Source organism: Puma concolor, chromosome D3 (genome assembly GCF_028749965.1).
Source record: "Puma concolor isolate L17-30 chromosome D3, mPumCon1.1.hap2, whole genome shotgun sequence".
NCBI classification, from domain to species: domain Eukaryota; kingdom Metazoa; phylum Chordata; class Mammalia; order Carnivora; family Felidae; genus Puma; species Puma concolor.
The window spans coordinates 33,100,970-33,115,891 of record NC_141678.1 but is presented as its reverse complement, the minus strand read 5'-3'; the positions used below and the strand labels follow the sequence as shown (position 1 = coordinate 33,115,891).

The 14,922-nt window shown below is 45.0% G+C and overlaps 1 protein-coding gene across 5 annotated transcripts in view; it reads left to right on the top strand.

Moving 5' to 3' along the window:
- The window catches only part of LOC112868244 (piezo-type mechanosensitive ion channel component 2), a 473,665-nt gene extending 459,652 nt beyond the window's left edge, over positions 1-14,013 (top strand). For all 5 annotated transcript variants that reach the window (XM_086682446.1, XM_086682442.1, XM_086682443.1 and 2 more), the window contains 7 exons: positions 3,372-3,560; positions 3,912-4,004; positions 5,576-5,748; positions 7,601-7,729; positions 8,909-8,988; positions 11,165-11,348; positions 12,443-14,013. In XM_086682446.1, coding sequence (XP_086538572.1) covers positions 3,372-3,560; positions 3,912-4,004; positions 5,576-5,748; positions 7,601-7,729; positions 8,909-8,988; positions 11,165-11,348; positions 12,443-12,695 — 1,101 coding nt within the window. In that variant the 3' untranslated portion in view covers positions 12,696-14,013. The remainder of the gene's footprint in view (positions 1-3,371; positions 3,561-3,911; positions 4,005-5,575; positions 5,749-7,600; positions 7,730-8,908; positions 8,989-11,164; positions 11,349-12,442) is intronic.
- Positions 14,014-14,922: the final 909 nt, after the last annotated feature.

Here is a 14,922-nt window from a genome sequence, read left to right as displayed (position 1 = left end):
CAGAGAAAGGCCCGAGAGAGAAGCGGTTCAAGAGACAGGCAAGTGGAGAAGATAATTTCGGAATAGAGAGGATCTGAACCTCTGTAGATGGTAAGGAAAAGAACAGTAGAAAAAAAAAAAAGAAAAAGAAAAATTCTTAGTATCGAAGCCAAAGGATAAAGGTCTGGGTGGGGGGCCTCGGGAAGCGTGGAACCAGAGGCGTGGGTGAATAAGTGAGTAGTGGCAAAGAGGAGTGGCCATCCTACGGGAAGCTGGGGAAAGATGTGGTGAGCCGACTGCACACCACATAGCCTGGCTTCCGCATGAAGTAGACGAACTTATCTGTTGACAGCAGGAGGGAAGGACGGCATTCTAAAACCCAGAGCCTGTCCACTGAGCACTGGAAACCGTGAGATCCTACTTCCTCTGGATGAATGGGAGGGGAGTCCTCAGGTGGGGGTTTCTGAATCAGAGCTCACGTTACTGTCCCACATCGATACAGGGCCACCTTTCATGGGAGCAGCTGTGTCTGCCCCATTTGTTAGCTCTTACAAGCTTTTCACTGCCTTTGAGCCAACAGGTGACAACAATCTTTTTTTTTCAAGTTTTTTTTTTTTAATGTTTATTCATTTTTGAGAGAGAGGAAGAGCCAGAGCGTGAGCAGGGGAGGGGCAGAGAGAGAGAGGGAGACACAGAATCTGAAGCAGGCTCCAGGCTCCGAGCTGTCAGCACAGAGCCCAATACGGGGCTGGAACCCAGGAACCCTGAGATCATGACCTGAGCAGAAGTCAGGCACTTAACTGATTGAGCCACCCAGGCGCCCCGACAACCTTCTTAATACTATAGTGAGGAAGTCACAGCCATTGCCCGTCGTCCTTGTGAAGGACAGGGTTTGCTGTGCCCTAGAACACGAAGCATTCCTCCCCACAAAGGGTTTACGATTATTGTTGTCATTTTATCTTCAAGAAATAAAAAGCCTCATTTCAATGTATCACCTTTGGTGACACATGCATCACCTCTACTTAAATATATACTTCTATCTTATGCTCAGTCGCCGGCTATTTCAGAATAAGAGCCTTTTAAATCACACATAGTACAATTTGCTAAGGAACGTAGGTGTGTGGGAGGTCAGTGTCAGGGGAGTCCAGGCGAATCTGGCACGCGTTTTTACTCCGTCCCATCAGAGACAGAAACGTTACCAGTGACTGTCTCTTGTCCAGTATAAAGCAGAAGAGTAAGCTGCTTTTAAAAGTAAATTTTCTTGGGGCACCTGGGTGGCTCATACGGTTAAGTGTCCGACTTCGGCTCAGGTCATGATCTGGCGGTTTGTGAGTTCGGGCCCCATGTCGGGCTCCGTGCCGACGGCTCGGAGCCTGCAGCCTGCTTCAAATTCTGTGTCTCCCTCTCTCTCTTCCCCTCCCCTGCTCGTACTCTGTCTCTCAAAAATAAATAAATGCTAAAAGAAAAAAATTAAGTAACTTTTCTTGGGGATTCTTCCAAGTCGAATGTGCTGTGTTCCAGGGGCTTTATGAACACACTTTATGAAGCCAGAACAATTTCCTAAAAGGCAGAGTGTTGGCACAGGAGCACTCGCAAATGCAGGCCACTCGGTCCCAGTCCTCGTTTCCAGTGCTTTCCAGGCAGCCACGTCCCAAAACACTTTAGGAAGCTGATTGGAAATGTAGCCTGGAAGGTTATGCAAACTGGGAGACCCAGAAGACTTACCAGGAAAGGGGTGACAGGCAGTGCAGGACAGGAAGGGGACGGTCCCTTTGAAAGGTGAAGGGGGAAGTAGCCTCAGAGTGAGAGAGAGGTCCACAGGTGCTGGCCCTGTCCTGCCCCGGGGCTGAGCAGGAGAAGGGGGAGAGCGGAGGAGGAGGTTCTGGGGATTTTAGCAGTGAGCCTCAAAGGGTGGCCTCCAGGAGAGGAACCGATATGGCACCACTACAGTCAGAAGAGACCCAGGCTGTTCTTAGCAGAGAAAAGTCTTGAACCAACAAAACACTTCGCCACCTTGTGCCTGAGCGCTCCTGCGTGAGGATGAGAGGCCGCTTGTCTCAACTTGCCTCCCGGAGAAAAAGATGAAAAAGCAAGCCTGTGTGTGTGTGAATATATATCTGAAATTCTCCAATACTGCAGTTTTTCTTTCGCAATAGAAAATTGTAATCAGTGGCCTCAAATTCCAGCGCAAAGATACCGAAATATAGTGCTGGATCTGAACATCATGCCCTAACTCGGAGCACAGCCACTGAGAGGCACTATCTCCTGAGCACAGAATCCGTAATGCTGCCCATACTGGCTCCCGTGCACCCCCGTCCAGCCCCCGCCCTATACTTCCAGGCCTGACTTCAGCGATCACGGACGGCCAGGGCCCATAGAGCCATTGTAGCAGTGCTGGCTCCCAGACCTCTGTCCTTGTTTGTCGCTTGTCACATGAGCTCAGCGCCTGCAGGCAGAATGTGGATGAGTTTTCCTTACCTCACCTCTAGCGAAATGAATGGCTGCCTCCTGAGGGATTGTGCCCCCCAGGATAAATCTCACAGCCAGGCTGGGGAGTGGGGGTAACCCCCATATTGTGTGTGCAGCCCAGCTTCAGGGGCTGACCCTGGAAGGCAAAAAGGTCACGGAGAAGCAACATTTAAGCAAGGATTACACGTGCATATCTGAAGCCCTTTTGATTCCGGACAGCAAAGCTGGCTCCTTGCGCCTTGCTCAGGAACAGTGCTTGGTGGGTCCCTAACAAAGCTGATGGAAGTGATCCCATCCCTACCAAACGCACTGCTTTTGTAGGAGAGAGCAGGTCCCTCACGTGACGCACACTTCTGCCACCACCCCCACTTCCTGCTGTTCAGCACAGCCCCCGCTGAGGACCCGCGTGGAGTCCTGGCGGCCGAGAGAGAGGGCTCTTCTGATCGTATAGATCTTATTGCAGGGCTTGAACCACACTGCCTTCTGACAACGTGTGTCATGAACGAAGTGAAAAACTTTTTTCCACCCACCAAGAGCAGGTGGTTGATAGGCACAGCTTTGGAATATTCAGGAATTTGCAGTAAAATGTCTTTCTCCCACATGATCCCTTGAAAGCAGAGGCTTTGTTCAGCAGTATTTGATCCATCGGTCCATAGGTTCATCACCAGCCAAAACCAACACAGTTTTAAGGAGAAAGTCCCTCGGGTCCCATTGGTCCCTCGTGGCACCACCGTGGGGACGTGTTGGGTGCTCATTAGAGCTTCACATCACTACTTAATTTCCTAGAGCGACCCGAGCGAACTGAGCAGAATCAGGACTCAGTCGGGTCCCGCGGCAAGAGCGCGCACCCCTCCTCCCCGACCCAGACCCCGCCTGCTTCTCGGGGCCAGAAGCCTGAGCCCGGTGTGACCCCTCTGTTGCAGAGATACCCGCAGCCCCGGGGGCAGAAGAAGAAGAAAGTGGTGAAGTATGGCATGGGAGGCATGATCATCGTTCTGCTCATCTGCATTGTCTGGTTTCCCCTTCTCTTCATGTCCTTGATCAAATCTGTGGCGGGGGTCATCAACCAGCCCCTGGACGTCTCGGTCACAATCACCCTGGGAGGGTACCAGGTAACCACTGTGCACCTCCCCCAGGGCTCACTCACCCGCCGGCGCCTTTCCCAATAAACAGCCACAGGATGTGGAGTCAGCTTCGGTGCTCCAGATTCCTCCCTACATTTCGGCTGGTCGGCAGATACGTGATGTATGAGATAAGTAAAGCACCGAGGACAGTGAAAGAATCGTTTTGTTCTGGTTGGGTAATCACTTCAAAAAGAGATCTCTGAGGCCGGCTGCCCTTGGGTACCCGGCGGGGGGGGGGGGGGGGGTGATAAATAACACAGCGGAAATGTTGTTCTTTGAACCCAGGATGCAGAGACGGGCCTTGGAGGGCTAACGGCACCTTGTTTCTTTGTTTTCCAGCCTATTTTCACAATGAGTGCACAGCAAAGCCAGTTGAAAGTTATGGATCAGCCCAAGTTTAATAAATTTATGAAAGCTTTTTCTAGGGACACTGTAAGTAAATGCATGTAGTAGATCTCTGTGAAGACCTTTCTAGACGAAAGGTGAGCTCACTGCTTGTCATTTTGTTCACTCCTCTGTCATGGCCTGTGGTGGTGGGAGGGACTTTTCAGGGGTTACCAGGGGTCCGCAGCGCATTTCAGGCCACTGGCCCCTTCGATACTCTGAGCCATTATGTCCGTATCATTGGATACGTGTTAATAAACGTAATTGTAATTCGGGACATTTTAATGTAAGCTTAACAGATGTAGGTCCTCTTTCATATTTTTAATTTTTTTTTTAATTGTAGTAGATACTGACCCCTTTGATGGGTAGGTCTAATCTGAGAATCTATATCAAGGGAGTCATTCAAAATGTTGGAAAAGCTCTATGCAGGCCCTTGCTTGTGCTGGCATTCTCTGCATTAGTAAAAGCTGGAAGCCACTGAGGGCTTCATAACTAGGGACCGGTTAAATAAGTTATGGCAAATGTATCAAGTGAATTTGATAGGCACTGGCTGCCCTAGGGCGGTCGGCGTGGGAGAAGGGGACCACCACTTTTCATTTTATTTACATGCTATGTCTTCTGAATATTTTCCGAGCAGCGTCTTTCATAATACAAAATAGTCATTGCAGAGACTCTGCATGGCGTGAACATTTCTCAAGATAAAACCTAAGTGAAAAAGGACACACATTCCTATTTTTTAAATTAAAACAAATGAAATCTACATTTCCTACCATATATCACAGCGGTGATGCCCTGGTGGTAAAGTTGTGGCTGATGTATTCTCTTCCCTACCTTACAAACTTTTAATCGCATGATAAATCGAGCTTTCAGAATTAAAATTTGCTCTACAAATAATACTTTGTATTTAAAGAAAATGATTAGGCACACAGATGCTTATCTCCTTTATAAAATTATCAGCCTCTAATGCACACTGCCAAAACTAATCTTGAGGGATGTGCAGCTGTGAAGGCAGGACCAGGATATTGTGGGTGGATTAAATTTGACTGGGTGGTGAGAGGGAACACCCCAATAGTTGATACATTTCCTTCTTAATGGGGAGGAAAATGACACCAAGTCATTTGTCTTTTCTTTATTGATGAGTTGGGATGATCCCATAGCTGTATTGGTGAGGCAACATCACCAAGATTGCTCCACGGCACTCGGGCTGCCCATCCCTGTGGGGAGGGGAACAGAATAGTGCAATAGAGCATGAAGACCATGCACTGTAAAAATCGCCCTTCCTTACTAAGAATTCCCCTTCATGTAGCCAGTTACAAAGAACAGTAATCACTTTATCTGTACATCACCACAGGGGGCACATGGGTGGCTCAGTCCGTTGGGCGTCCGACATCAGCTCAGGTTATGATCTCAAGGTTGGTGGGTTCGAGCCCCACGTCAGGCTCTGTGCTGACAGCTCAGAGCCTGGAGCCTGCTTCAGATTCTGTCTCCCTCTCTCTCTGCCCCTCCCCTGCTCGCGCTGTGTCTCTCTCTCAAAACTAAACAAACATTTTTGAAAAATTTTTATTTGTACGTCACCATATATATGATCTATTTAGGCATGTGTATTTGTGCGCATACAGGGTGCTATGCAATTTCTGGAAAATTATGAAAAAGAAGACATAACTGTAGCAGAACTGGAAGGAAACTCAAATTCTTTGTGGACCATCAGCCCTCCCAGTAAGCAGAAAATGATAAGCGAACTCATGGACCCCAATAGTAGCTTCTCTGTTGTTTTTTCATGGAGTATTCAGAGGTAGTTACTGTATTTCCATGCATAATTTCCCCTTTCCCCCCAATCTAAACTCGGGGTGGGGGTGGGTGGATAGAAGTAAAGAAAAAGTCGATGGATGTGGTTTATAGCTGACATTACACTTTGGGAACGTTCACTCGATGCTACAGCTAACATCTGTGTTTACTAAATAACAGTTTGCCTAGGAATCTCTGACAAAAATAAGAACTTCTTAGTTTTCCTTTTTTCTACTCACTCCAGTTTTGAAAGAGAGGCTGGCAGTGAGTTTTGTGAATGAGAGAGAGAGAGAGGTAAAGCAAAAAGAAAAAGTGTCATGACTTATAAAATGAAATGGTCTGGATGATTGTAAGATTTCCCTGAAAGGTGGACATTTGGTCTTAGCAATAAAGAATTGGCAGTCTCGGGAACCCGAATTCTCACTCGAATCCCTCCAACGTAGGGAGGTCCTGTCAGATCTTTTCTCTGAGCAGGAGATGTGAGAGCAGCCTGGGAGTCCCAAGATGGGAGAGCTGAGAGAGATTCCTTCTTACCTAACCTGAGCCCATGGCCAGCACGTGGCCACTACTGCACTTGTTGATGATCTGTGTTAAGTTTGTATTTAAACTCAGTTAGTTAACACACAGTGTAATATTAGTTTCAGCTGTGCAGCATAGGGATTCTTCACTTCCATACAACACCCGGTGCACCTCACAAGTGCCCTCCTTAATCCCCATCACCTATTTCACCCATCCCCCCACCCACCTCCCCTCTGGTAACCGTCGGTTTGTTCTCTGTGGCTAAGAGTCCCTTTCCTGGTTTGCCTCTCTCTTTTTTTCCCCTTTGCTCACTTATTTTGTTTCTTAAATCCTGCACATGAGCGAAATCATATGGTATTTTTCTTTCTCTGACAGACTTATTTTGTTTAACATAATACTCTCTAGCTCCATCCGTGTCTGTGCAAATGACAAGATTTCATTCCTTTTTACCGCTGAGTAATATTCCATACACACACACACACCCCACATCTTCCTTATCCATTCATGAGCATGTCTTAAGAAAAGTTCTTGCATTCAGAAGCCCAATGTGTTAGTGAAGCAATCGGGGAACCTCAACACAATACACTAGTTGGTTGGCTTAGTGTTTGTTTGTTTGTATTTGTCATAGTCTTGTGATTCAAGATTCTATGCCAGCAGTCAAGTGACAGGTTCACTGGGTTCATGGTTCCTGGCTTCTAGGATAAAATTAAGAAAGAATTCCGATAGGTACAGAAGAAGCCTTCTCCAATCTAAAGTGAACTTACAAGGAAACAGTAAAGAAATATCTGAAAGGGGGCTGTTCAGAATTGAAAGAACTCTTTCTTTCATCTTATTTTCTCCTTTAGAACATCCCAAATTCCTCACATGAAATTCTGTACTGCCAAAATTCACTTTCTAGCCTTTTCTTTGAAGAGCTACCAAAATAATAATAATAATAAATAATAACAACATTAAAGATCAACTCTTGATGGAACATTCTTTAAAAGCATGGATTCTATTAGTCACCATGGAGACTAACCTCACTAGATTAATAAAAAAAAAAGTGTGTCAGAAACTCATTATCAGAGCATCAAGACAGTTTCTCTTCTAGTCAACAGACTCTGCCCTCTCACCTGCCATCTGTTTTAAAGGTGTTTGTGGCCTCCCCGGGCTTTACTAACTTGGTTGTCTAAGAAGCTGGACGTAAAGGTGAGGTGGACAGAAAAGGTTGGGGGTGACAGTTGTGGATCCAAGGAAGACTTGGTGAGATTAATAAAATGAAGAGTCAAGTGAATTTTTGAACGTCTCTTCTAGACTTCCAAGCAATCACTGACATTGAGCCTTTTTATTTCTCTTCACAGAAACATGAGTTTGGGTGCAAAGGCAGAAATTGCAACCGATAAGCTTTCTTTTCCTCTTAAAAATACCACACGAGAACATATAGCTAAAATGATAGCCGGCAACAACACGGAAAGTTCAAGAACACCGGTGTAAGTGATTGCTCCTGTTAATTAGCTTTAATAGATGGATATATCTGGTACAAAATCTGCATCTGCAAACTCACGTATACCAGAAATGCAACTTTCTTCAGTAACTCAAGTCAATCTCTACTTGGAGGCCTCATTGTGTTACATTAAGGCAGCTCTGTTTTCCTCCCCCGGTACTCTGTCCGCCTACCCTGGGAGTACTGACCTTGTTCCTGGGTAGCAAACTTTGCTCTTATCTGACCATAATCACCAAAAGCCAGAGAAAGCCCCTGGGATACCCCTCCTCTACTATGACCCCCTGGCCTGGGGTCATTGAATGGATGGGAGATGAGGGGAAGATAAGGGGTAAAAGGAAATTTTGGGGGGGGGGTCTACATCTTAATATATTCTCCTGCCGTATAAGTACTCCACTTCAAACAGATATAAGCTGTGATGTCTAGATTCTAAGCAGGAGGGAGAAAAAATGCTATTGGTGTAAAACCACTAAATGAAGTATTCCAGACGTCCACCAGCCAATGCCTAGTTCTGACCTCCAGTCTGCCTTGGCCCCACTTTAATGCAGTGAATATAAGCCGCCATGATGCAGTCCTCAGACGTGCTCCCTACGACAGCCTTTGTTAATCACTAAAGTTGAAGGAACCTCAAAGACTGTCAGTTCCTCCCCCATTATTTCACGAGAGAACAGACAGGCCTAGAAAGACACTGCAACCTGCTCAGGTCACCTAGCTTGTCCTTGGCAGAGGGAGGGTTAGGTCCAGGCCACTAGTTCTCACCTCAGGCCTCAGTCTTGTCACTAGATAGATTCATGCCGTCCACTTGATTATAGATGTATCTAGAGAGAGAGAGTACAGACCTAGATCCTAGCAAGAAAGACAGTCCCTTGCTTCAGAAACAGTCACAGTCATGGAAAATCTCTGTAGCAGTTTTCAAGTCATAAACTGCTCATGTACAGAGTTTACTTGAGTATTCGAATAGAAACAGGTAAAATTTTTTTGGCTTCAGAGAATTCTAGTTAGAATGGAACCCATAAATTGCGATGACATCACATTGTATACATATACAAAGATTCACCATTATCGTTTGATATGAGGTCAAAGTAGCAACAAAAACATCAATTTTATGTGGGTAAAACAACTAAAACTTAATTACGCTTCCCCTCCTTTGTTTTTTTTTAACATACAGGACTATAGAAAAGATCTACCCATATTACGTGAAAGCACCTAGTGATTCGAATTCAAAACCTATAAAGCAACTTTTGTCTGGTAAGGCTGAGAAGGAATTATTTCAGAACTTTTTTTTTAACCCTCTTTTATTCAACTTCTGCAGTTTGCATTTTCAACCTTTCTTGAGCTTCTTTCCAGTTTTCTGTCTCTGTGAGACAGAGCTTATAGGAAGCATGAGACTCCCAGCTGCGTTCCACAGCCAGAAGGAATCAGTCACCAGAAGCCATATTCTTCATTGTTTTCATTGATATAGAACTTGATGGGCTTAAATCCACATTTAGTGCCTTAGTCTGTTTACTTGTTTCTATTAACATCCATATCTTGGGCAGAAAATGGCCTCATGCGGTATTAAATATGAAGGCCCCACGATAAGAACAATAAAAAGGTAGCAGGAAATGTGCGTGATTCAGCCCAAGGGTCGTTAAGTATCAACAGTAGTCTCTAGGGACTGTATTTACCCCAAATAACAGAGATGGTAGTAAGATGATGATATGGAATTCTTAAGCATTAATTATGAAGCATTGTTTGACTTCATCAGTTGCCTGGACCAGAACAGATGGGTATGGATGGTAAAAGTAGAAGGACAATGCGGTATATATCCAAGTCACATTCATTCCTTTGCCAACATGGGTTGCTCATTGTCACCAGGCAGTATGCCAGGCACTGGAGACGAGGTTCTACATGGTTCATGTTTAGCTGGAAAGATGGGGATTGCGTAGGTAAACAGGTAGACGCCCCCATGGAGATCTCAAGAAGTAGAGGCAGCATAGAGGTTCCGAAGACAAGTGTGGGCGGGCCCCCACATCTCTATGCATTTCTTCCTCATGAGGTTCAGCCTGTGAAGTCCCCCTTCCCCACACCACAGGTCTTGGTGTTCTCAGGTCCTGCCAACACAACAACTTCTCTGATTAGCTTTACTGAGTTCTCTCGGATCTTTACCATAAGGCCTATTTAGCATACGTTGGTGGTTATCACCAGTTTGCAAAGGGGGAACCAAGGCCCAGTGTGTGAATTACTCAGCAAAGGTTATACAACCAGTACGTGGACAAACTAGATCCAAACATGGGCCAGATGTCCCCCTTCAGAACTCTCTAGACTTCAGAACCAAGGTTCTTTTTCTTCCTGAGCATTCTCAGTGGTTCACATTCTTCTTGAGGAGGGGTTTCTTTATCTTTAGGAGTCTCCTGCCTCACTCTCCATCCATCCATCCATCCATCCATCCATCCATCCAATAGACTTACATTGCCACACACTGTCCTAGATTCCTTTGATCTAGGAATTTAGCAGGAAATAATGCAGCCACGGCCCCCACCCTCACAGAGTTTATAGTCCACCACCATGATTCTCAGTGGAGGCCATATTATCATTGGCAGTGGTGGTATTTTCTTAGAAAGGCCTACCCAGAGATCTCCAAGCTTTCTGTTGGCCCTTTTACTGTTCTTCCATATTCACCCTAAGCTCCAACACAAGCAATCATTAACCACACATCATGGGTTTTCAGAACTTTCCTGAGCTTCATGCCATCAATCCTTGCGGAAATAACCTCCTCTCCCTCTCCATCTCCACTTTACTGATGTTCTCAGCAAAATTCAACTCAGAAGTCATGTCATCTGGGAAGCCCTCATGGATCCTACCAACCAGAATTGTTCTCTCCTTGTCAGCACAGGTCTAATAGTGGCTGCCACGTGCCCATAGGTTGTGCTCATGTACATGGCCTGTTCCCATTGAGATATGGAATTGTGCTGTATTCAACTCTGTAACCCCTGATCACCTAACAGAGGGCCTTCCTCCCAGAAGACACTCAATAAATGCTAGTAATATGATTGGATTAGTCAAGTCAATAAAAAGTCAGTGATCTGGGTTTTTAAATGTCTAACTAGTTGCTTGGAATTATTAGCAAAGAAATATACTCATGTATATTAAGCACGTGTGATACTCACGTATATATCACGTGGGTCTTCGCTCTCTCCCCTGTGATACGGCTGCCATGCTCACTTAGCAACAGTGAGCGTCCTCTTTAGCGACAAGGAGAAACCTTATGCACACCTGCGGCCCGCTTTTCTTTCTCCACTCACACTGTTAACATGAGCCCTACTCATCCTGGCATCACACGCTACGGATAGTGGTAATCAGGTTCTGCCATCTGACAATTGTTTGCGTGCATTGAATCTTAATATGCTTATGCTAACTTGGTTTCATTTTTCTCGTCTTGCAGAAAATAACTTCATGAATATCACCATCATTTTGTCCAGAGACAATACAACTAAATCTAACAGTGAGTGGTGGGTTCTCAACCTGACTGGAAACAGAATATACAATCAGCACGCTCAGGCCTTGGAACTGGTGGTCTTCAATGACAAAGTCAGCCCGCCCAGTCTGGGGTTCCTGGCTGGCTATGGGTAAGGACGCATTTCAGTTAGCAGTCACAAGAGCCTACTTCTGTGTCATATAAAGTTGATGGGAAGCTTTGTACCTTCCTAAAATTCTTGAACTTAACAGCTGCAGTGTTAAAATTCATAGATCATTGGCCCTTCAAGAACCAGAGTCCCAAAGAAGTCAAAATGCCTCGGGTGAATAACACCGTTAAGGACAGGACTAGAAGTCATAGTTCTGGTTTCTTGACTCCACGTCTTCCTGTTATGTTTGATGTAATTCAATGTTTAAACTTAGAAATTGGTGTAGGGTTATCTCTTTTCCGTATAGATTGCCTTCTGACCTCAGCAGATGCTCAGTCAAGCATCGCAATTTTGGACATGGTCCAATGTCCAAAATGGTCTGATGCTATCATTTCACCGTGTTCTGATGCTTACATTCTAACACACACGTATCCCCTACAAGACATGAAAGTCTGTTAAGAAGTCAATGTCTATGCAGAATTATAGTATTAAAATAAATAGCTAGGTGCAGAAAAGTATATATAGTACAATTGCATTTCTATCAAGTATATTATGTGGTTTCTTTATATAATATTTGCAGTAAAACCCCCTGAAGTTCATGCATGAGACTACTAGCATTGGTTGTTTCCAGAATTGAGATTTTTTTGACACTTTTATTTTTCAAGTCTTAAAGCACTGTAATGTATAAAGTGTGTTTACACAAGGAATATGAATTACCTTTAAAAAAAAATTTGTTTTTAATGTTTATTATTTTTGAGAGAGAGAGAGAGCCAGAGAGCAAGCAGGGAAGGGGCAGAGAGAGAGGCAAACACAGAATCGGAAGCAGGCTCCAGGCTCTGAGCTGTCAGCACAGAGCCCTATGCAGGGCTTGAACTCACAGACCGCGAGATCATGACCTGAGCTGAAGTTGGCTGCTTACCCAACTGAGCCACCCAGGTGCCCCTGAATTACCTTTTTAATAAACAGAGTAAATGTTTTCACCAAAGGGAAAACTCTAGAGAAATTTTGTTATTTTTTTCTTTTAGACGTGTTCTATTAACTGTGTTTAACTGGTAGATACAATTTCTAGCTACCTTTTTTTTTTTTTTTTTTCCCAGTATCATGGGATTGTATGCTTCGGTTGTCCTTGTGATTGGGAAGTTTGTCCGTGAATTCTTCAGTGGGATTTCTCACTCCATCATGTTTGAAGAGCTTCCAAATGTGGACCGAATTCTGAAGTTGTGCACAGATATTTTTTTAGTTCGAGAGACAGGGGAGCTGGAACTCGAGGAAGATCTCTATGCCAAATTAATATTCCTGTACCGCTCACCAGAAACCATGATCAAATGGACTAGAGAAAAAACAAATTGATGCTTTAAGACACAGACTGCAGATCAAATTAACATTTGAATTTTAAAAAAAGCACAATATCCTCATAAGAGCTAAGCATTTCTAGTTGGATGGAAATGGTTTCTCTTCTGACAGGTGGTCAAAAGGAGCTGACTTCCTTCTGCAGTCTAAGCTACCTTGTAAATGAAGGCGCTGTTGAAAATGTTATTTGTAATTCCATTTCTCCAAAATCAGGGCTATTTGTTTCATGATATAGTCAACAGTGTCTTGCATTCTGATTGACGATGCAAAGGAATCATTTATGGGTCTCCTCCCTCAGAGAAACAGGAGAGAAGAAGGGAAAAGGAAAGTTGCCCATGGTTTTCTGTGCGGAGCCCGCACACTTCCTGAAGAGATGCTCTAGTTCAGTAGGCCGCACCCTGTTGCCAACGGGGAAGCTGCTGTGGGGAGAACAGATGGGCCTCAGCACGCCCCGAAAATACGCAACAGCAATAGGAGGCTGAAACTCCTGAAGAGATTTCTGGGGCGGGGGGCGGGGGGACAAGAGAGGGAGCCAAAGACCCATGAAGATACCAGTGGACGAACGAGCCTCATTCTAAGCAAAAAGTTAACATTAGTGACACTCTTACTGCCTTATCTTAACTGAAGACTAGTTAAAAAAAAAAAAAAAAAAAAACTTTCCATTAAACACCAGTGACTTCTCAGGAAAAAAGAAAAAAAAGCAGCAAAACAAAAATGGGGACACCGGTTTTGTCGAGGCCCAGCAAATGATTCGCTTCAGTGGTGGCTGTTATGCTTCAGAGTTCGGCTCCTCCTCAGACACAGGCTCCAGGTAGAAGGATGAAAATGGCGCCCAGCTGGGTGTGGAAATCTCTGACTCTGTAACTCTTTCCCAACTGAGGTCCTGAACGCCCTTCTACCTTTTTCCCCATCCCTCAACACGCTTTTTCCCATTTCGATGATTTAAGGCAATGGTTTTTTCCAGTATGTGGCATTGTCCTTCCTGTTTTTCAGGTATATCGAAGAGTTTACATATTCCAATTCACATTTTTACATCTGAGACGGGTTTTTTAAGTTCATAGTTATGGAAGAAATATGTATATTGAGCTTGGGGAAATAAAAAAAAACGGCCTTTTCTTAAATTATTATTATTGGTAATACAACCTCTTCATGAAATAACGATGTAGCATGAAAATTTATGATTGAAATGTAGTTTTCATTCTGTATTAAAATACAGTTTCTGAGGAGTCATTAAATGGACCAGAACATGTCCAAAAAAATGATCCTATGTAGTCTGGGTTCAGGACTGACTTAAAATAAAGCACATCTTGCAAAGCCATTTCAAGAATAGTCTTCATTCTGCCTCCTTTGCGTGAAGTAGGAAAAAATGACTATCTTCAATACTGTGTACAAGGAGTTTAAAAAAATCGTGGTAAGGGAATATGGAGCTTTAAAAAAAACAGAGATCAGACGGTGTTCGGTGTCTTCTAGAGAACTGGTGCATGTTTCTCTTCAGGCGGGAAAGCCAGCGTACTTCCCACCCTGTGGTAATCAGCGCCTCCAGTCGTCGTAGCAGCAAACTCGGACCACAAACTGTGGCCCACACTCTGATTTCCCAACGACAGGAAGAACCATTGTGCGTATTCCGGGTTGTGAACTCTTTCTTTGAAAACAGGGCAGCTCAAGGGAGTTTCCAGAGAGCAGGTTATGACACGTTCAGGAAAGAGGAGAAGTAGGAAATCCTCCCGAGAAGAAAGTGGAAAGTCAAACTATACCAGAATGGTAATGCTCTTCAAGAGAGCAATTTCCAGGGTTCAAGAAGAAGCTTCCTGTATGTGGGGGGGGGGGGGGGGGAGGGGGGTATAGAAGGAAATGTAAAAGATAGAAATAAAGGATTGTAGAAAGGAGGCGCTTCCTCCAGGGAGGCATGTGCTAGAGTGGAAATGGCAGACAACGAGGAGGTCCGCAGGCCTGGCCAGGCCACCGTTGGGCAGGGAACCCCCGGGCCAGCAGGCCCTGTCCCCTCTCAGCCCCACGTATCTGACAACATGAAGGGATCGTCGTACTGTAGCCAGCCACGTTCCAAGCCCCGGCCAAGCGGACGCTCCTTGTGAAGGTGGCCTGCCGCCTTAGATTGGGTTCTCTGGAGACGGCCTCCGAAATGAACATCCTGGACCAAGGACGTTTGGGGCAGTGGTCCTGGGAGTTACACTGGTCAGCAAGGAAGGCAGGATTGAGCAGAGGGACG